The following is a 22,952-nucleotide window of genomic DNA, read 5'->3' as shown; positions in this document are numbered from 1 at the left end:
CCAACACAACAGAAAGGCCAACTGTCATGCTTATCTCTTCTCAAGCTTGCCAATCCCCACTGTGTATTTAGACTTACAGCCTGGGAGCTAATTCTTGAGACAAAATCTTCTCTTCTCTATCTATATACACCTTGCTGGTTTTCTGAAGAGTCCTAACTCACCTATAGAAAATAACGCATAAAATTAAGTTATCAACAAATCTATAATCACTTAAAGAAAATAACTTGGTAATACTAGAATCCAGTATATTTTGCTATATGTGTTTGTACATGTAGTTATATATGTTACATAACAGATAAGCAAAAATATATGTACAATTAAGTTACCAGTAAATAAGAATCCTTGACGCTCATTTTTCTTCTCATTCTCTTTCATTAACATTCTTGTTTATATAGAATTAAGAAAATACAAATGGGAGAAATTACTGCAATTTTAAGTTTCAAAATTATTATTTAGTTTGAGTCATGAAAATTTAAATTATATATATGAATATAGGTGCTTTAACCCTTTAAAATATTTTGCAATAATATGCATTTTCAAGCTATATTCACTATTTTTACAAGACAAGGAAAATACAATTTTATTTATTTATGAAACTGTATATAGAAAAACATAATTAATACCTTCTATGTTGTACTGTCCAATTTTCAGTTCTTAAGGAACATTATTTATCACATAACTTTCAAAATCCGGTCCAGTGCAGCAAACAGGTTTAAATAAAAGCATTTCCTCCGGTAATGTTTTGTTCACTGTGACTCACAGGTCTGTGAAGGGTTAGAATCACAGGATAGCTGAGTTTTTGGTCACAGAGGTCTTAGCACTGGTGAATGCAAATGTCCCACAAGGGTATCCTGTGCACAGGCGCGATCTTCAGCAAGCCTCGCAGAGCAACAGCCTCCTACTGCTGTGGGCACTGCATCTCTGGGGTTGACTTTGAGGACACATACATGATGGTGTGTGATTTCTTACAAGCTCCTTTTTCCAATTTGCTTGTAGTTTCTTTCCTTTCTTTCACCTCTGTTGAACGCTTTGATTCCGCAGATAACCTACAAGCATTAAAGCATATATTCTGAATTCAAGTATGGTCAAGAAAAAGAAGTAAATGCCTAGTAACATCGGCCTCCAAAAAGGGGCGCACTATCTTATGTACACAGGGCAAAAATTACAGTAGACTCCATTATGAATACTAAATAACTCACTTTAAAAAGAATGTTTAATGTTTGTAGGCTTAATTTTTTTAAATGTTTAATAAATATCCTTAAATCTGAAAAAAAGGCCAAACAATGCCTGAGTTAAAGTATTAGGTAAAATGAGATACACATCATAAGAACACCAAGTACAAAATTCAAAATGCTGAAGCAGCATTTTAAGATTGACACCACATACAAAAGGTTAATGAACACAAGACAAAATAACATGAAACCCAAGCTACCCAAGTAGATGGCTGCCTCAGACAAGAAAACAGAAAAGCAAGCAACCAAACAACAACAACAAAAACCCTTCAAATAGAGTTTCCATCAGGCAAGCAGTAAATGAATAGCACAGGAGATGTTTAAATGAAAATTTTTGCCAGGCATGGTGGTACACACCTTTAATCCCAGCACTCGGGAAGCAGAGGCAAGCAGAACTCTGTAAGTTCTAGGTCAGCCTGGTCTACAGAGTGAGTTCCAGGACAGAGAAACCTTGTCTCGAAAACAAAACAAAACAAACAAAAGATGGAAGAACATTCATTAAGTGAATAACGAAAGTACAGAACTTCAGTTTTCGACAAGGCCATCTTTTCTGTGACTGTGAGTCTAGGTTAAACCTGCAATACATATGGTTGGAAGTGTTTTAAGTTAGTAGATGGACTTACACACTAAAAAACAAACACTCTGTGACATTTTCTTATGTGTGTGTGTGTTTAAGCAGACAAAAATTTTCCAATGAGAAATTTGAGTCCATTAGTGACATGCATTATGTAATGTTTCTCCAGCAAGAAAGAGCAGAAAAAGTAACAAGGACAACAGACAGCAAGATGCAGTGGCCATCTAGAAACCAGCTAGAGACAAACTGTCACCCATGGACTTCACACACGACAGGGAGCAGCCCAACCCCTTCCAGAACCGCTGGGGATAAGGTGTATGTGCTCGAACACCAAGTGTTTACTTCTTGTGCAATATAGATTTAAACATTATTTTAAGAAATTCAACAGAATAATACAACAGTAGCAGCTGATGTTTTTTCTTGGTGAATGCCTCATTAGCCCTGAGAACTTACAATCATAGGAAGCGTACCAGGAAATTCTGTGGTATGGGGTGTGCTGTCTTGCTATCTCAGTTAAATGTCTAATTCTGCACCTACTCTAATTAATGTAGCCCTAGCTCATCTCATGGAGAAGATGCTCACCAACAAGCTCAATTTTTAAATGTGTAAGGGCATTATTTTAAATACTTCACACAGCATGCATGTAGACACCATCCATCTCCTTAAAACTATTTGGCTCCTTCATCTTCTTTAATCGCTTTTTAAAACTTTTGTACAAGTGTGTGGGTACATGTGCTCTAGCCTATCCCTTCCTCCCATTAGTCCCTAAAGATGATTTTGCTTCTATTTTCATGTCACATGCATGTTTTATGTACATATAAAGTCTGGGGGGGGGGGCTGGAGAGATGGCTCAGTGGTTAAGAGCATTGCCTGCTCTTCCAAAGGTCCTGAGTTCAATTCCCGGCAACCACATGGTGGCTCACAACCATCTGTAAAGAGGTCTGGTGCCCTCTTCCGGCCTGCAGGCATATACACAGACAGAATATTGTATACATAATACATAAATAAAATAAACATTAAAAAAAAAAGTCTGGGAGCCACAAATAAGAGAAACATGCACTATAACTCAGATTGGCCTAATCAGCTTAGCATGCTTGTCTCCGTTTGCATTCCTCTTCCTCCGGATTATGCGGCTTTGCTGCCTCCATGGCTGACAGAGTTCCGCTGTGTATAAACCACGCATCCTTCACCCATGCCTGTGCTGCTGGACATCTAGGCCAGTTCCACAACAGCTACTGTCCTGCACGTCATCCTGCTGTACAGATCTGGACCTTCGGCTGCCAACGCGACATTAACTCTTTTACTGTCTGTCTCTATCAGCTTTGCTTTCTCGAAAGACAGAGCCCTTCGAACGCTGGCTCCTTCATGTGCCACCTGACACTTTCTCTTTCCATCACAAACCCAATTACACAGAAACTGCAAGCTTTGAAGTTTGGGAATAAACAATAAAATTAATTAGCTTTGATATTTAAAAATATCAAGCAAGCATCAAAGCCTATTTCTGAAGCTTAGTATAGATATCAAAAACCATAAAAACTTTTACCTGGCCTTACCAAAAATTTAAGTCTAAATGCCTTAGACTACTGAAAGGTCCTTTGAGAAAGTTTTTCTTTCATGGCTACTCCTGAACTGAGAGAAAAACAACAGCGCATTTCCTCCATTCAGCAAAACCCTCAGGTGTGCTGTGCTGTGCTGTTTTCATGGACTAAGGAAGTGTAACTGCCTAGCGTCACTGCCATCCATTGCCCTTCGCTCCTGCAGTCACCTTAGTCTTCCTGATGCTCTAAGAACCAAAGGAAGACAGATCAAATGCAGTCTTACAGCGCACACACGGCCAGGAAAACAGACAGAGCAGCACGGCACAGTCAGTGAGAGAGGAAAGATGGAGAAGGCTGCTGGCGGACAGGCAGAAGGACACACTGACCTGGGGGAGCTGGGGGTGTTCCCACTCTGTTCACGTAAGGCCTCAGCACTGCCTGGACCGTCCATGAGCTTTACACATTTCTTCTCCGTCTTTGGCTGCGTCTCCTGAGGCGGACTCTTGTGAGGAGAGAGGCTAGCTGGCTGAATGGCCGAAGAGGCCGGCGGTACTATCTGCACAGTGCTACCACTTAAGCTATTGAGGCAGGACTCTTTCTCCTCTCTCTGAAGCGGCAGTCTAGAAACTTCCCCGATGGCACTGGCAGCAGGTGTCTCTTCTGGGGCGGTTACATCCAATGGCAGCACCTCACGCCTCTTTTTGAGCACAGGCACTTCAATTTTCTCTGAGAAGAAAAACCTTATTAAAATGCATGCCCATTTAATAAAAACAAATACACAACCCAAGGTCTGAAGTACTATAGCGAAGAAGGGGGGGGCTCCTGCTCGCACTTCTGCTTTCAGATTAGCATGCCCCCCTTTCTTTTGCACTGCTCCTCTGAATCACCCCGACCCCCCCAACCCTGTGTTCTTTGTTGGGTTGGCAGATCTTTGAAATTCATAATGGATAATTCTTAATCAGGGGAGCATATTGGAATCACAAAAGAGAAAAAGCACACAAAAAAGAAAGTTTTAGAAACTATAAAAAAATCTATTGTCAACAACCTCCCCCTAGTGGTGAGACTCACTATAGTTCCCACAGATGATCTCAAAGAAAGTTAGGCAGAGATCAATCTGGTCTATACAATGAGTTCCAGGATAGTCAGGACTACATAGTGAGAGTCTGTCTCAAAATTAAATAAATGCAATTAAATAAATAAATAAATCCAAGATGAATGGTGAAAGAAGATGGTAGAATCTGTATTTCCATCAATTATCCTTCCATGTACTCAAAAACACCTCAAAGAGCTCAGGAAACCAAAATACAAAAGCAAGATGGTAAAGACTCTGGAACACACACACACAGCAACTGAACTACAAAAGGGCCTCTGTGACTGTGATCTCCTTCACCAAGCCACTAGAGCATTCTGTACAGAATTCAGGGGCTATGCTGAGAGACTCACAGAGGGGAACATTTGACTTTCCTATCATCCTGACTCACTATGTGGAGTTTCACTCCTGCACTGGCCCACAAGGGAGACTACCAGGGGACTGTTCTACTTCAAGTCAGCAAAGAACAAGAAACGGGCAAACAGGAGTTAATATCCAGATCTTGCAAGGCCCTTCATCCCTGCCAAATAGTCCAGACTGTGTAAGGGCCCCATACTTCTGGAGGCACAGTGCGCGTGGCCCTTGGACTTGAGTGTGGGACTGGCTCTCCCAGATGTCCTAGGTGCCTTCTTAGGGCTGTCCATGGGCCCACCCAGGTGGATAAGTCACAGAGCTATCACAAAACTGACAGTTAACCTGTGCTGAAGGTGACCTCTAAATGCTGAAGAGGAATATAAGAAGTTGGTATGCTGAGAATTGCAAAACATAACCCACCACCACCACCACCACCACCACCACCGACAACAACAAAAACCCACCCCAAAACAATGAAATAGAAGTCACAGGAAAACACAGATGGCAAGGAATATAATAACGAACACCTAGTTCATCAATCCAGAGATGGGGACTAGGAAAATCAAGGAAGGAGGGTTTTAAAAATGGCAAAGCAAGGTGCCAATGACAGAACTAAAGACATGTATGGGAATAAATAGTTTGAGGAGCAAAGAGCTTAAAACACGCAAACCAGATGCAGAAAATGAAAAATGTAAGTAAAAAAATATAGTAAATAAAAAGTTAATTATAAGATATCAACAACAGGACTGACCAATCAGAGTACAGAATTAGTGAGTCTGAAGACAGGCGCTTTGAAAACAAGAAAAAGAAAATGACTAAGGAGGAAGAAAGAAAGCTTCCGAGGTTTATGAGACACCATCCAAAGGAAAAGCTACGTCGCTGGTACCAAGAGAGAACTAGACTATGACAAAAGGTACAAAGTCTATTCAAATGAAGAACAGAAAACTTTATAAACCCAGGAAGAAACGACCTTCCTGTAGAAAGGTCAAAAGTTTGGTCAGACCCAACCCAAAGAGTCAAACTCTCAAAGAACAAAGAACACTCTGAGAGCAGCATGGGGGTGGTGAGGAGCAGCAATGCCCCTGGCAGCAGACTTCAGAGTGACGAAGGGAAAGAGCTGCCAGTCAAAACAGATCTTTGGAAATGGAAGATGGACACCGTTCCCTAAGAAAAGCTGAATTCACTGTGACTAGACCTGTCTTACAAGAGATACTGGGCCGGTGTAACAGTAAGAATGGCTCAGTGGTCAAGAGCCCTGGCTGTTCTTCCAGAGGACCTGAGTTCAATTCCCAGCAACCACATAGTTGCTCACAACTGTCCTTAACACCAGCTCCAGAGCATCTGATATCCTCTTCTGACCTCTGCATGCACCAGGCATGTGAAGACATACATGCAGAGACAAAATGCCCATACACATAAAAATAAATACATTTTGGAGGGGAGGAGTGGCATCTGATGTTTGAAACCTGAAACGATCAGAGAAAATCTAAATATTCAGACATGATAGTCATATAGCCCCCCTATGCATTGAACAGGAAGATATAAAACAACACTAACAAAGGAACAATTATAATCAATAGTTAAGGGATAGGAAACATAAAACGGCTTGAATTTTGACATCAAAACTCAAAGCAATGGGAGAAATGGAGCTAAGAGGAGGTATTTTTCCTTTTTGCCTTAGTATTCAAAATTGTCACACTTTAGTTCAGTATAGTTCTTTATAAGTGTGTGGTAATTATAACTGAAAACAAATATAGTGACTGAAAAACACCTCCTGGCACCGAAGTCTGGAGGGGAGAAAGAAAGGAAGAAAAGGCCTACCAGAAAACCAGAAATAGAGCAGCACCAAGTTCTTAATTACCAGTAATTACTCTGGATGCAGATGGGGTACATTATCTAATTAAAAGAGAGTGAGTGGCTAAAGGGATTACAAGGACAGGACAGAGGATGCTGCCGATGTGAGACTCATTTCATTTGCAAGGATATGCAGAGGCTGGAAATCAGTGAGTGGAAAATGCGATCCACTTGCTGCCCGGAAGAAAAGTGAGATATTTATGTCAAGTCAAATACACTTCACATCAAAACTATGAGACCAGGACAGTAAAGAATGATAAAGGGGCCCCAAACTGAGCCTGTAACACGTGCGCGCACACACACGCACACACACGCACACACACACACACACACACACACACACACACACACACACACAAACACACCAAACAAACATCAATACATCTCTCAGTATTAGAGAGACAGCAGAGACAGTGACATCTGGGGATGCCAACGCCCACTTACAACAATGGAAAATCACCCAGAGAGAAAAATCAGCAGACACTCTGGGTTTAAAGTACACTCCAGACTTCAAATGGAGCTAAGAGAAACGTATAGGACATTCTATCCAACAGCTGTAGAATGCACTCTTCTCTACTGCATATGAAGATCACATGTTAGAAAAAAAAAAACAGGTCTGAACAAAAACATACAAACATTTGTTTTGGTGAAACCCCAAACTAAGGCCCCGTCAAATATCTTTTCTCACCCCAAGGAAACCTGTTAACAATAGGGAGAACTCTGATCAATGGAGCCGAACAGAGAGCCGAGGAATTAACCAATCCACGTAACAGGGAAAGGACAGTTCTCTCATCAATAGAGCTAAGAGAACTGGCAACTACACGCTAGTTACTAAACACCTCATCTCTCACAGGAAACGAAGTCAGCTAAAAATGGGTTACTCACTAAATATAATATCTAAAACTACTAGGAGAAAAGAGCCAGTGCTACAGGACTACTCTAGTGAGGACCTTTAGAGAAGACTTTGAAATGCACAAGCAATAAAAGCAAAAGTAAAAAATTAAAAGAAAAAAATGGATCATATTAAAAAGAAAACTTCTGTTAACAGCAAAGGAAACAATGAAAGAAATCACAAGTTCAAGCTCCAGGAACTACACAGAGACAGAAGAGAACCAAGCACACATCACACACATGTGCAGGCTTAACCACAGCAATAACAAATACCTGTTTAAAAGACAGACACGATGTGGTCTCGTTCACCTGGGAGCTCTAAAGGCATGACGACTACAGTCAACAACACACTGGGCATTCCAGACAGAAGAAGTTTGAAAGTTCTCACAACAAAGAAAGTGTAAAAGTTTAAGATACTAAACTTAAACCATAAGTAGTTCTGAGATATGACTAAAGTGATAAACATTAATTACCTTGATCACTCCACAATACACATGAATGACAGCACCACCTTGTACCTAAAAATGTGTCCAACTACTATGTGTCAGAAGAAAAACAAATAGAACTTTCCATATGGAGTTGGAAACATAGACAGCCCTTGAGATCAAAACTACATCTTCTTTGCCTTTCTGGTGATGGGTCCCGAGGACACAGGGTCAATGGAATGGCAGCAGACCAGAACGAAAGAGCCTGAATCCTAACATGTACAGTGCTTCATCAGTCCTGGAATGCTCCTCCAGAGATTCATGGGGGCGGGGAGGGGGAAGGAGGGAAGGAGGGAGGAGTCTTCCTTAGTTCTACTATAAACAAACTTAGCTAGTCTAGCACCCAGTATCAGAGGCTTCGACAAGATGAAACTCTGACCTGTGCTGGTCATATGCATCTATGACCCCACTCAGGAAGCAGAGTAAAGGTCGGGAGTGTGACACCAGCCTGGGTTGCAGAGTGAGACCCTTTCTCAAAATAATTTCAAAGCTCTCTCGGACACCATAAGATGCTATAATCTTCAAGCGGAGAAACTCAAGTTCTTGCTGTTCAGTATGAACCCAGATATCCTGAGAGAGAACACTGTTATATTCATGCAACCAGTTGTAATTTCCTTACACACCTGACAGCTAACCTTTACTCCAGACACAGGGTCGCAGTTCAGTTTATAATGACATTGGTAAAAAGCTACAAAACATCTTAGTCTCTCAGAGCTAGTAATGATTTGAAAGGCGAAAGCCTACGCAGCACACCTTCAGGTTCGTACTTCAGCTTTAATTCATCTAACTTGGCTCTCAGTTTTATGTTTTCACTTTCTGAGAGCTGCAGGTGTCTTTCATTCGCAAACAGTTTCCGCTCAATATCCAGGGCCCGCTGGCTCTCAAACAGAGCCTTCATTCTCTGTATGGATAGCTCGCCTTTTGTGCTTTCGTTTTCTTTGCTACAGTAACAGAAAAGAATGATTAAAGAATATTAAAATAACACACAGTGCAAGCATGGTAGAATAAATCTCGTGTATTATAAAGGCATTTCTCTGAGATTTTAGCAATAAAAGAAACAAAGTCTTAACAATGCAATGCCCCTCCCCAAGAATTTCATGGATTCTTTAAAAAAAAAACAGAAGGAGAAAATATTTTTTCCAAAACGCACACATGCATATATTCAAGTTTTAAATTACATGAAATTTATTCTTGAATTTTGATGGAGAATATAAGAGTTCTTTTCACTTACCAATCTGAATGCTAAACACAAAAGAAATGCATATTTTATATAAACTCATGCTACACAAGGATATTTTTATTGACATTCCTCTGAAGATTTTTTTTGACAATTAAAAACAAATAAAAAAATGAGTCAGTAATACTCTTATAAGCAAGCAAACCCTTCATCTTTTATTCACGATTCCAAACACTTACTTTAACTTATCAAGCTTTAGTTGAAGTAAATCTGCATAGTAGGTGCTGTCTTCTAGAGAACAAGGGCTGGCTGATGTGGAAGGCTTAGATTCCATACTTTCATATAAGGTCTACCGAAAACAGAAACTCTTATTACACAGAGCAGACAACACACTAGGTTTGCTGTAACAGCAGCAACCATCACTAAGTAGAAACTGACTAATTTACAGTCATCAAGCTAAGAACCACACTCTTAACTCACCTGTCTTCTGGAGTTGGAAGACTAAGTAGTTCTCTTTTCAAATAAGCAAAATAGATCAATGTGACACAGGCATAAAATAACACATGTTTAATTACAAAACTAAGGCTCTCAACCACACCATCCCCACAGTTCCCCCTCCTAGCTTTTAGAATGGAAGAAGCAATGATTTCTGGTTCAATTCTGGACTTCAGAGAAAAGTTATAAAGTGGAAAACATGGAGAGAAAACCCTTGGTGTTACCTTTGGTACTCCCCCATCCCCAATACTGAAGGAAATTCTTTCTATTTCTCTGAGGCAGGGCGTAAATTTGTTTAAAATTTAGCAAACAATTTTAGAGACTGCAAAAACCCAACTTTTCCTGACTGTAAATGTACTTTTCAAAGTACAGTGCTCAGCTAATGTAGGCACACCACCGCCCCATAATACACTATACATTTAACAAAATTGCTACCTTTTCAACAGTTTTCTAAGAGATGAAAGTAAAAGTTAATATTTAATGATAAACTAATGACCACAATACAGAATACTTAAGGGATCATTAACATTTATAAAATCTGCTACTTATATAAACTCAAATCTTTCATTAGAAGCTTAATGAAAGGACACTAATGCTCCCTAAGGTAATTAAAAAAATCTGAAAATTTATAAGTGTAATATAATCTTACAAAACAACACCAAATAGTTCTTTCTGGTGTGTGTGCATGTGTGCATCAGATAAGAGAAAAGCAAACATGTAAAAGCAACCAAAACACTATGATGAAAAATTAGGGGAACTAAAGTCTAAAAATAAAAATCATATATTCCAAAACCTCTGTAACTCAAACAAACAAAGGTCAACCAATACACAGATACTGTCGAAAGATTCACGCACAAATAGAAACTTGTTATGTATTAAACCTGGCATCTCACTGGGGCCGAATTTAACAAATGATGCCAGGACTGACTTCACATTCTATATATAAGACGGAGGTTAGACTGCCGTGAGTTCAAAAAAATACATATTGGGTAAACTGGTACCGAAACTGGAGGTTAATTGCATAATAAACTACAGAAGCTAAAAATATAGAGACATTCAATTCAAACTTTGGCTATATTTTTTGAAAAGATGCTACATTTACCTTAAATTTCTCCAGATTTTTAATTTCACTTAAGAGGTGTTTTATTTCACCATTCTTCTGTTCCAACATGGCAAACAACCGTTCCTGCTGCTCCAACTCAGCTTGAGACCCCCGCATCCTCAGCAATGTGGAGATTTGTAACTAGAAAAACAATCACCCCCAAAATCAAAATCCTGGTAAGCATATTTCTGAATAATTCCTGTTTTGTGCTTCACTGATTTGAATTCAACCCAGAAAGTAAATAATTCTTTTTCATCTCATAATCTGAAAACATTTGCATCAAACATTTTGTTGTGGATATCTTTCAAGTACTATTTTGACTACTTTTATGGTATCTGAAGTCTTTAACATTAACTATTTATGTGCTGTGAAATGGACACGGAACTACACGCCATTTAGACGGTACCTGAGCCAGGCCAAACATCGCCTGCTACTCATCACTTGAATTAAGACTATGGGTCTATGGGGGGGTTCTAAAATTTATAAATAAGTGAGGAAATTGTTAAGTTACTCACAGAAATTAACTACAAGGACGGGTAAGTGTTTACTCCATGTTAGTCCAGAACAACTCTAAGAGGCAGGAATGGCTATCACCTTCCCATTTACACATGAAAACTATTACCCACCTCAAGGAGCTCATGTAACTCCCACGTTTAATTACTGAAGTTCCTTATTTCTTTGGTAAAACACTTAGGGAGGAAAATGAGGGAGCCTTTCTAGCAATCTATTACTACCTTAGCAGCCTCGGGCTCGTGGGAGGATGGGTCAGATCCAAAGGACTGGAACAGCCAGGATTGTGGCCTCCTCACTGCTCTGAGCACCTCTGTGACCTCTCACTTAATAAGAATGAGGAAACAAAGACAAAAGAACCTTACGATGCAGATGCAGACGGCCCAACTTGGCTTACTGAGCTGCAGAGATAAGAGGCCATGAGCAGTACAGATGTCAATAAAAAAGAAGCCTTTGTGTGAGACGTAGCAGAGAGCTAAGTCTAGATGAAGTAGGAAACGGCGTTATGCTCAGGAACATGCTATGCACAAAAAATTTTAAAAAAAAAAACACCTTTTTCTCATTCCAATTGGACAAGAAGACTGTCTACCTGGTGTCAGTGAGGAACCACTAAAGCAATTTGCAGCTGCCTTCCCGAGGTGCTTTCTAATATAAAATAAAGAATCACGCAATTCTACAAACAATCACATAAGTATACTTTCTGAAGGACGTCAGTTTCCTGTATATATCTGCTAAGACAACGCAGATTAAAGCCTTTACTGGCAATGAATCCATACCTTCATTTTGTTCATCTGCTCTCTGGTGAATGCATTGTGCTTCTTCAGTGACTGGTATTTGACTTTCATCGAGTTGAGCTGGCGCTCCATAGCCACCCTTCGATCATCCACCTGGAAGACATTAACGTGCTTGTTTTTGTAGTAAATGAAATGCCGGTTTCGCCAATTTGGTCATGAGAACACTTGCAAGTACCTCTGCAAACAGGGAGTTGCCTTTACTATTGGGATCCAAGGCTTGCTGAAGTGCGTGACTCAACTGCACCTGAAGATCTTGATTTTCTACGCGAGCTTTCTAGATGGAAAAGAGAGTTTCGCTAGCAGAGGGCAGCAAGAGGGCACTAACAACTGTGCGTATGACAACACCCTCACCATACCTCTAAGGCATTATAATACGACACCACTTCCTTCTCTCGCTCCTCCTTTTCTTCTTGAAGCCGGTCTACCCGGTGCATTAAGGAAGCATTGGCACATTCTAGTTGTTCTTGTTTGTACTGCAGCTCGTTCACCTCTTCTTGGAGAGCAGTCTACCGAAAGGAACACAACAAGGGTTCTCTTGACTAATCTCTTACACACAGTTGGTCCATTCACTCTATTACTTCCCACCTCACATTAAAACAAAGCCATCCAGAGGTTGCCAAGTATATTTTAAAATGTTTTTAGTTAATGATTTTTTTTAGCAGAGAGCCAATGAAAATACCTTGGAAACTGTCTCCTTTTCCTTTGAATTTTGTTTTAATTATCCACAATTGAAATGAAAAATCTATAGTGACAAGCATTTTAATTTCCACTGTGCTAACATTGTATATCGGGCTTTTATGACTCAACTAGTGTCAAAATAAAAGCCTATAAATGACTCCAGAGTTTCCATAATATAAAATATGCCTTAAGTAGTCATTAAAATAGAAAACTATTTTATGAATGAATTAATCCACATGAAAACTCTGCAGAGTGCTTTTTGGTTACGGTAAACAACTAGCTCAGTCCTCAAACTGTTCTTAAGAACAACTACAAGAACACGCAGAACTATTCTAATGAGAAATGGAAAACACCTGAGATATAAATTACCTTCACACCTTCCATCTCAGTTAGCTCAATCTGAAGAGCCAGCACCTCTGAAGACATGCTATTGAGCATGCGCTGCTCAGACATTAGCCGGAGCTCTTCCGATTTGTGGGCGAGAACTTCCTCCTGGTGGTCCAGCTTCTGCTTCAGCTGCTTCTCACTTAACCTCGCTTCATCTAATTCCACTTTCAGTTTCTCTAACTAAACCAGGAAAAGAGAAAGAAAGAGTCACAACCTCTGAACTCAAGGGTCCTTGAGCTTTCTTTGAACTTTCCTTCCTGAAGCTGTATTTAGAGTTTATACCTGATTTTCCAGATTCCCCTCTACAGAAACTCACTGGATCTAAGTGACAGCCCCACCCACAGTGCTGGGAACTGAACACAGAGTCTTGGGTTGCAAGCTATACATCTTTCACCTGCCAGGTGTCTTTTAAACAAAGACCTATATTGTTCTACAAATTCAGGCATAACCTGCACTAGTCATCCAAGTAGACCTGGTTTTCTTAGAAGCAACTGAAGGTGGTATAGCTAACCACAAGGCAGCTGTATATAATGACAGGTATGCCTCCTCCCGAGCCCTGAAGAGGCCTGGGTAACAATGATTCAAGCGGGTAACCTGGTTAGAAGACCACAGTACAGTGATGATGGTCTGGACTACAGGGACAAGAGCTACCGTGAGATTTTATAGATCAACTTCTTGGGATTCAACAACAGATTAAATGTGAGAAATAAGAAAAAGATAATGAGCAAACCTTGAGAATTTTAAAACAAATGATTTGAGACTGTTGGCAATACCATTTTTGTAAAAATTTTCTCTTTCTTCTATAAAAAGGCCATTTTGATTATTATCTTTGCTTTCCTTAGTCCTAAATATTTCCTCTATCATATCTACTTAGGAAATTAGGGCTACTGCTAAATCCATGGAGGAATGAAAAATAAGAATATATCTTTTCCAGTTATCCACATCTCAAATCGGATTAGCTACAAATAGGATTACTAGTTGTCAGAGCCACAGGCAAGATGATTCTGTATTACACAAAAGCGTACTTACTTAGATATGATTTTGCTGATACCATTATTCAAAATATATTGTAGTTTAATGAAAAATTATAGGTGGAAACAGACATGGAGAATATTAAAAGACATTATACAAAATATTAAAAATTGAAAAACAGACAGACTTCTGAGAAAATAGGGCATAAAAAATCTTTAAAATTTTTCATAGAGTAGGATCTGGAAAAGAAAATCAGGGTACAAGCTCCATCTGAAGAGAAGCATAAGCAGAGCCCGGGATTTCTTAGCGGCAAACTGAAGGCCCAGGGCAGCTGGGGTTCTGAGAGTGAACGGGTGTTCACTGCACAGCTGCTCACTCTGTGTTTACAATGGAGCCAGGATATAAGGAATCACTAGACCACGGGCACGAACTCAGTACCGGGCTTTACTGTCATCAGCTTCAGTTCAAATAGTGGCTAACGATTTCTAGTTCTTATTTTGTTCAATCTCTTCAGTTCACCTAGCCACTGGCATCGTTGTCTGTCATAATGGAGATAAGGTTACCTCCTTCACAGTCCTTTTGAGAGCTGGATCGTCCACATTTTTCCTTCCATAAACACATATGAAGTTTCACCTCTGAAGCACAGTAACTCACAAGACAGCACCGGTTTGTGTGCAGAGTAGTGCATATGACTAACGGCAGGGATGGCTACAGAACTAGTCACTTATCTTACAAGGTGAACACACAGCCAATAAGGAGGCCTTATTGGTCACCAATATTACGAATACAAATATTCAGATACCAAATTTAAATAATTAGCAATTTCATGTCATTAGCAGGCTAGTATGTATATAAATTCCTTTGATAGCTTATTTCTCAGTGTTTCCACTTGATCATTAAGATAGGGAAAACTTATTTTTGGCCATTAGTATTTAAGCAACTCCTCTGCCCTCCCCCACCCCCACCCAGTACTTAAAGAGCCATACAAACACAGGATATTTTTGCTCTGAAACACAGATCCAAACCTTATTTTTCAGGTCATTCACTTCCTGCCTGTGGCTTCTGCTTAGCTGCATTTCTAGCTGCTCCAGCTGCGTTTTCTGTTGTTGTTTCACAGCTTCACATTCACAGCTCAAACTTTCTAACATCCGATTCTTGAGCTCAACTTCTCTTTGAAGGGCATACTTCTCCTGGTTGTAACCCTGAAAACACATTTAGATGCATACAAAATTTTAATCATTAGATATTAGTTAGCATCTTAAGCTGGTTCACAACCATTATTTGCTATCCAAATAACAACCACTTGTCAAATTGGGAATACTGTAGTTAATCAGTTTTTACTGTCTTGGGTTGGGGGCGGGGTTACATGCATTTTCATGTGGAAAAGCACGCGTGTATGCGTGTAAGTGTAGTCCAGGCAACAACCTCAGATGTTGTTCCTCAGGCAATCTTATTTTTGGGACAGAGTCACTCACTGACCTAGAACCTGCCTGTCAAGTAGGCCAGGTGGAATTGCCAACTAACTGCGCCCCAGAGACCCACCTATCTCTCTGCCTCTCCTGCACTGGGAAGTCATCAGTGTGCATCATCATATGGGCTTTTTCAGTATGGGTTCTGAAAACTATGCTCAGGTAAGTATTTCAGCAAATGAGCCAGGAGCCCAACCCTGCTGCTAATCAGTCTTAATGAACCCCAAAAGGTGTATTTGGAGACTGCAGTGGCCTCAAAACACTCAAGCTGGAAGAAGGAAAGTCCTGGCCCCGGCAAATGACCAACTTCTGCTTTCCCATCTGTGGTCTCTGGTGCCCTGAAAGCCAGCAGTGGAGGTGGTAACGGAGGGAGCATTCTCCGGATTCCACGTGCAATGAACCCTCACACTGATGAGTGATAAGGCTTTCCTAAAAAAGTCTTGCCCCTGGCTAAACATCAACTATCAAGGTAGCAAGCAAGTCTTATCTCAAGCTGATCAAAAACAAGGAAATTACTGATTATTAGGAAAGTTACCTTTAATATAGCACAGTATCAGAGTCTTTCCAAAATTTAAAATCCACTTGAGAGACAACAAGAAAAAGTAAAGGGACATTTGGTAGCACCTCACAGAGACACTCAGCCATCCTCCCAACAACTGTCCATCCCATGCAAACGTGCCAGGTCACAAACCCATTAACAGATAAAACACGGCACTAACCTCAAGATTAGTGTAGAATCCACAAGGGCAGGCTAAGAGGAGGCTTTTTTTTTTTTTTTTAGAACTAGATCCTGCCAAACACTATACAGAGGACCAAGGAGACATTCAATTCTACTTAATATTATGCAAAGAATCCCGCAGAGCTATGATGACTAAAGTGACTCAAAGAAAACCTCTCATGTTTGTGCCTTCTACAAGTGTGCACTCACCACACTCCTAAATCAAAGTGTCCAACACACAGACTCCATGAGGCTAAGAGTTCTTCTCAAGTGCGCGCCATAATTCTGACTAATATAACACTTATTTTACCAACAACTGAGTAGATTTACCACTATGGCATTATCTATCGGATGGGATGTTTTATGAGAGCGTGAATCACCATGACTAAGAGATGAGGGGCAGTGTATAATGTCCAGATGGCAACGGATGCTGCACAGTGGAACAGGGGAGAACTTTGAAGAGGACCCTTTCTAAGGGAAAGATGTATGAACAGAGTTCCAAAGCAGCATCAGGAAACGCTCTTGGATGCCAGATGCTGTGATGCACAGAATATAAGGGACACATGTCCAACAATCATCGTGCCAGACATCCAAACTCCAGTACAGCTTCAGATGTCATTTGCATCTTAGCTGCCTGAGTTTGTTCCAGAACCCCAGCCTGATGCCTGGATCCTAAAGAGTACCAAACCCTACAAATACCACGCACCTCCCACTATCTATAGTCTTTATCCTGACAAAATTTAATTTTAAATTTGACACAGTGGGAAATTAATGATATAAACAATAATAAAAAGAACAATTAAAGCCGGGCAGTGGTTGTACATGCCTTTAATCCCAGCACTCAGGAGGAAGAGGCAGGCGGATCTCTGTGAGTTCGAGGCCAGCCTGGTCTACAAGAGCTAGTTCCAGGACAGGAACCAAAAAGCTACGGAGAAACCCTGTCTCGAAAAATCCAAAAAAAAAAAAAAGAGCAATTAAAAGATATGTGTGATTTTATTCTCAAAATCTAACTGTTCTTATGATGTTAAACAGTATAGTAGCCATGTGACAAGGCGAAGTGTGGCCAGTGTAAGGCACAATGACATAGTGTTACAGGAGCATCATCTACTTCATGTCTCCTGGACAGTGATTCGTGTCCCCAACAGGACACAATCACTGTAGCTTTATAAATTATATATGGAATTTTCCATGTATTATTTATGGATAACTGTACTGTTCAACGTACAACTACAGTAGGGGGAAGAATGTTAATGTCCAGGCTGGAGGTATAGCAATTGCTTCAGTTCACTATCAAGAAGGATAAAAACCCCACAGCATGATGGTCTATCAAGCCCTATTCAAAGAAAGACAAAACAGGGACGCTTCACTGGCACTCAGATGCTACCAGTAAGCATTACTGTTGGATAACCAAATGCTCTTCCTTATATAATGCCTTGAAAAAAACAGCAGAATGGGTAAAAAAAGAAAAATACTGAATAAACTATTACTTTCAAAGTGTTGTTTGCTAAAAGCCATTTACAAAATAATCAAAGATTGAAAACATGCTAAGGTTTAAAAAAGGTATTATAATTCCTTCTAAATGACTTTTGGAAAAAAATAAGACAAGGTAGGGTAGAGAAGAGATTATGGTAAGAGACAACACGTTTGAAAGAAATGACTGTAAACACGTCCTGAAATGCATACATCCATGAAAGGAGTTTAATTGGTGTTACCATGTAACTGGGGGCAGGTGCAATACCCAAATCAGACATCATACACTACCAAGTAAAACCGAACATCAGGAATGGGTTACATGTTTTTGTGCTGTTGGCCAATGGGCTCCTCAACAATTATAGGGTATTATTACCAGTGCTACTGATTACCCTCCACAACTTGTCATAAGACCCGACATGGAGAAATCTAGCTGGTGTTCGACTAGAAGTTTCATCCTACTGGAGTTGAAAAGTGCTACATACAACACCAGAGGAGAAAAGTAATAACAGTCTCACCCAGCTACACACCGTGTGAGCCACAATTTAATGACCTGCTTACAACTTAGGCCTATGGGTTCAATAGTGGCTTGAATGTTAGGGGAATAATCACCAGTCTTTTTACTTAGATTTGAGCCCTCCCATTCCCTTCTACAAGATGAAATCCATACCTGACACTGTCAATGAGGCCAAGAGCCTGAGGCTAGATTGGTCATAGGCCCTAGAGAAAACCTACAATTACTATTCTGCTAAATGAACACAGCAATGTAACAATGCTTAATCACCTACTGCAAAACCCATAGTTCAAGATATCATCAACACTCATCAGTGAAGTTCTTACAGTAAATGGGAATTAACACAGGGAACAAGAGACTTTGGAATGTTCAGCCCTAAATGGGATATCTTATATCACACCCCTCTCCTCAAGGTTCAGAGATCCATTTGGAAGAAGGGGCAGAAAGCCTTGAAGAGCCAGAGGTAGTAGGTGACTTCATTTTTCAGATGCAGTAGGGCAGATGAACTCACATAGGAACTCCCAGAGACTGTGAGAGTGCGTACAAGACCTTTATAAATTCCAGGCAGACAAAATTCCACCACAGAGGAAGGGAGGAGGTCACAGAGTCCTACCCCGAACCAGGAAGCTATATATGCAACTGACAGCTGCTGAAGAGGGAAAATCAGTTTCTGCAGTGGAGCGACAATAGGTACATCAGTCACATTCTAGGACATGACCCATACATCCCCAGGAGTAGTCAGCCAACACAAACTGAACTCCATGGTAGGTGGTGTTTGTTTTTTAAAGAGAGAGAAAAAACATGAAGTTGGGTGTGCAGGTGGAGAAGATCTGGGAAGAGTTGGGGAATGGATAAAGAACATGATCAAAATATATTGTATAAAAACTTCAAAACATTAAAATGAAACAAAAATAAGATAAATAAAATTCAATTAAATTAAGAAAAAAATGGCTGGAATTATTTATATTGCTCCTCTCCCGAATTCTTTTATTTTTAAAGGAAATCTAAGTTTGGTGAGGTATTTTTAAAACAGTTGTGCAACTTGACTTTATTTCTACTCTGAGGTCTGCAATCTTTGTCTTATAATTTGGCACTAAGTGATTATCAAGAACAGCAGTACTTGGAAAAATGACAACTGCCATTATTGATTTTTTTTTTACCTGTAATATTTAAACTTCTGAGATTCAAATTTAAAATACCAAGCATTTAGTATTAAACTGACTTAGTCATTCTAAAAATATTTATCAGAGAATAAGAGTAGACAAAGTTTCCTCTCTTGCAGTTTGCATCTCTGGAGACAATCAGCACTCCAGAGACTTAAGAGCAAGTTTGGACTTTATACTACACAGTCAGTGTTAGCTCTGCTGACATGACATTTAACTGAAAGTCTAAGGCTGAGCATGGAATCAAGAAGCATGGGGATGAGTCACTCCACAGGAAAGAACAACTAGTATAAAATCAGTATAGGAAAGACTGAAGCAAAGTGGTTTGAAAAGGGGTGATGAGTCAGGCAGAGGCCAATGCACAGAAGTCTATACCCAAGCAAAGAGCTCAGATTCTATTGACAACGTATCAGAAAGCCCCATAAGTTTTCCAGAAGGAAAGAAACGATATCATGACCACTTGGATGTGTGCAACATGAATGGTATGATGGTAATGTGGATGGTGGCACCCGTTAGAAGGCTGCAGCAGTAGGTCAGTGGACAGATGGCCGTGGGCTGGGTAGAGCAGCAGCATCCCAGGCAGATGCTTTGGCTATGCTAGTTTTTTTTTTTCTTTTAAGTCAATTGAACACAAACCTAGACATATCTGGAAAAAGGGGATTGGGGATCTTAGCTGAAAAAAATGCCTCCATAGGATTGACCTGTAGGTAAGTCTGTGAGGGATTTTCTTGATTAATAATTAATATCAGAGGGCTCATGTCACTGTGGGCCGTGCCACTCCAGGCATGTGGTCTCAGATAGTACCAGAAAACAGGCTGACCAAGCCACTGAGTAGTCCTCCTCCATGGCCTCTGCGCCAGTTCCTACTCTAGGCTCCTGCCCTGACTTCTCTGGATGATGGACTATGAGTTGTAAGATGAAATCAACCCTTTTCTCCCCAAGTTGTTTTCGATCATAATGCTTTATCACAGCAATAGAAACCCTAACTAAATGAGTCCTTAGATTTGTTGATGGATAAAATGTGGGCCTTCCTGACTTCAGGCTCAAGCAACTGGATGAATGCCAATCCATTTACTAAAGCAAGAGACTATTCAGTTAGCAGACAAGGAACGAGTTGTTCTTCTTGCGTCAAGCTTGAGATGTCCGTTAATGGCAGGTACCTGAATGCACTAATTTAGCCTTCAGGCAGAACTAAAGGCTTGGCGCGATGCCATGGAGCATCTAGATGTTTAGAACCAGAAAAGAAGTGAAGTCACGTGTAGACTAAACAAAACCTGGCAGCAAATGCAACACAAAAAGAGAAAGCATTATTTGACTTCTCAAACTCAGAGCACACTGTTGGAAAGAAGCCTGGAAATTCACTTAGTTCATTTTCTTTCTCAACTATGCTAGGGTGGGGAAGACTTAGGTCTTCAAAAAAGAATAAATAGTTGTTAGACAAAACAAGTTTGTAGTCCCCATGTACATCCTTGTTAACAGGTGTGCAGGATCCTACCTCAGTAACGGTCATCATTTCTTCATGACATTTATCCAATTGATTCTGCAATTCAGTTTGCCTCTCCAAGAGCTGTAAGCCATACTGTGCAGCTTTCAGTCGCTCCTTTTCACACTCTTTGAGTTTGCTTCGAAGATCTGTGATCTCTCTCTCCATGCTTTCTGTTTTCAGTCTGCTGTAAAGAGAAAATTTACTGAACTTGGAACTAAATGTAGTGATATCAGAGCGAGAGAAGAAACACATACAGCTAACACTACTGTCATATAAAATGAAAGGGTTTTTAGATCCTATTCCTGACTTGTAAGCTAATACCTCTAATCAACAATAGCACAGTGGGTATTGAGAAATGACTGAATGCTACAAAAATTGTGATGACAAAGTCAATATGATTGGGGGAAGGGGTGAGACAGAGTTTTTCTTTTCGTATAGCGCTGGCTGTCCTGGAACTCACTCTGTAGACCAGGATGGCCTCAAACTCACAGAGATCCTCCTGCCTCAGCCTCCCCAGCGCTGGGATTAAAGTTGTGGGCTATCACCACCCAGCAAGATTGCTTTTATTATTTTTTTTAAAAAAGATTTCGTTTCATTAGAAGATAAGCATAATTTTTCACAAGACCCAGAACTAAATTCTGTTATGAAAGAAGACCACAGGGCACTCTCAGGTATGATCCTTGAAGTATATGCGAAGTCAAGGGTATACAATGTTCTGGAAGTTAATAATCAAAATTCCTTCAGGATGTGGGAATGAACAATCATGGCAAATGGTGCTAAGTCAAAGTAGGTGAGAACTTGGAAACTGCCCACTGGATTTCAAATATGCAGATCACTGGCCCAAGGGCTGTTCTGGTAGAAGTGGGCTGAAAGTATGACTAGAATAGATTTGAGGGAGAATGGTAGGTGACACAAGGTTGTGGGTAAACGACACAGAAATCAAAGCGGAGCTCCAAAGCCTGATGTTCTAACCACTTTTCTGTCCAACCTCTCAAAAACACAACCTGCGTAAGTCATTAAAGTAACGGGAAGGTCTGTGGACGCGCTACCTAAGTTCTAAGCCCACTTCCACCACTGACCCACTGCACAAAGTAAGGTTTGTAAACATTTTTTATCTATCGGAATAATAAAAAGCCTCTAACTAGATGCATCACAGCTGATAGATAACACATGAATGCTGACTGGGCATCAACAGAAATACCATGTGAGCCAAATGGGGTTTTAAACTTTCTGTGGGCCACAACTTCAAAACTAAGCACGCTGGAAAACATTTAACCCGATACATTCAAAATGTTACCATTGCACACTAGAATCATTGTAAAACAAAATGAGACGCTACAGTGAGAACCCATTGTGCGTTTGTTACATTTTGCAGCATGTTAATTCGGGCTACATCACTGGCTAGGTGTAACCGGTACTAAAGATCTCAGACTCAAGGTCACCGAATTCATGAAGCCCACCCAGCACCCTTCTTTATCGGCAGCCGAGCAGGCAGCTAGCCGGTCCGACCGAAAACTACACCGGCCCGGACGGCGGCTTCTGAGAACTCAGGTTCCGGGATAGCAGGCGTTCCGCTGGCGAACGCCCGGTTCCCCCCTCCCGCCGCTCGCCCTTACCTCCCAGCTCACGCTTCCCAGCTGCCGCAACCAGAGGCTTGTCCAGAAAGCACCGGGCGCCCGGATTCGTGTCGGTACATCCGCCTCAGCACAAAAAAAAAAAAGAAAAAAGCCGTCCTGTTTATTCAGCTGAACCAGAGCTAACTAAGTGCCGGGATTTTTTGAATACTTTTCCCGCGAGATCTTGCATTTCTCACGAGATGTCTCGTCCAATCCGCGCCTCCGAGACAAACAAGAGGACGGACTTGCAGCGACTGCGCAGTTGCAGGCGACCGGCCCGCGACCTAGGCTCTCCTGCCCATTAGTTTTCCCGTTTTATTGCAGTGTATCTGCTTTACGTGAACTGTGTTTCTGGATTTTATTTGTTTGTTGTCGTCTGTAAC

The 22,952-nt window shown here is 40.6% G+C and overlaps 1 protein-coding gene across 2 annotated transcripts; it reads right to left on the bottom strand.

Annotated features, from left to right (window-relative positions):
• Nucleotides 1-232: 232 nt before the first annotated feature.
• Nucleotides 233-22,736, bottom strand: Spdl1 (spindle apparatus coiled-coil protein 1). 2 transcript variants are annotated; one of them, XM_075941337.1, is made up of 12 exons: nt 22,570-22,736; nt 20,963-21,137; nt 15,159-15,335; nt 13,144-13,341; nt 12,453-12,602; nt 12,272-12,370; nt 12,079-12,189; nt 10,793-10,933; nt 9,435-9,544; nt 8,772-8,959; nt 3,731-4,070; nt 233-1,046 (listed from the first exon to the last, which is right to left on the bottom strand). In XM_075941337.1, exons 2-12 carry the CDS (start codon nt 21,116-21,118, stop codon nt 899-901), a joined length of 1,818 nt encoding a protein of 605 aa, XP_075797452.1. In that variant the 5' UTR covers nt 21,119-21,137; nt 22,570-22,736; the 3' UTR covers nt 233-898. The 2 variants fall into 2 exon arrangements, with proteins under 2 accessions (XP_075797452.1, XP_075797453.1); XM_075941338.1 differs by having other exon boundaries at nt 761-1,046; nt 20,963-21,134; nt 22,570-22,662.
• Between the last annotated feature and the right edge of the window lie 216 nt (nt 22,737-22,952).

The sequence above is a fragment of the Microtus pennsylvanicus genome, chromosome 11 (assembly GCF_037038515.1).
Source record: "Microtus pennsylvanicus isolate mMicPen1 chromosome 11, mMicPen1.hap1, whole genome shotgun sequence".
Classification (NCBI taxonomy): domain Eukaryota; kingdom Metazoa; phylum Chordata; class Mammalia; order Rodentia; family Cricetidae; genus Microtus; species Microtus pennsylvanicus.
The sequence above is the reverse complement of the archived record's forward strand: the minus strand, read 5'-3'. Positions and strand labels throughout refer to the sequence as shown.

Bases quoted from the DNA above. Each gene is read 5' to 3' on its own strand.
- Spdl1 (XM_075941337.1), bottom strand. From the start codon at position 21,118: ATGGAGAGAGAGATCACAGATCTTCGAAGCAAACTCAAAGAGTGTGAA. The intron at 12,371-12,452 runs GTATGGTGAGGG...TTTTCCATCTAG, and splicing joins CGTATTATAATGCCTTAGAG to AAAGCTCGCGTAGAAAATCA. The intron at 12,190-12,271 runs GTACTTGCAAGT...AATGTCTTCCAG, and splicing joins GCAACTCCCTGTTTGCAGAG to GTGGATGATCGAAGGGTGGC.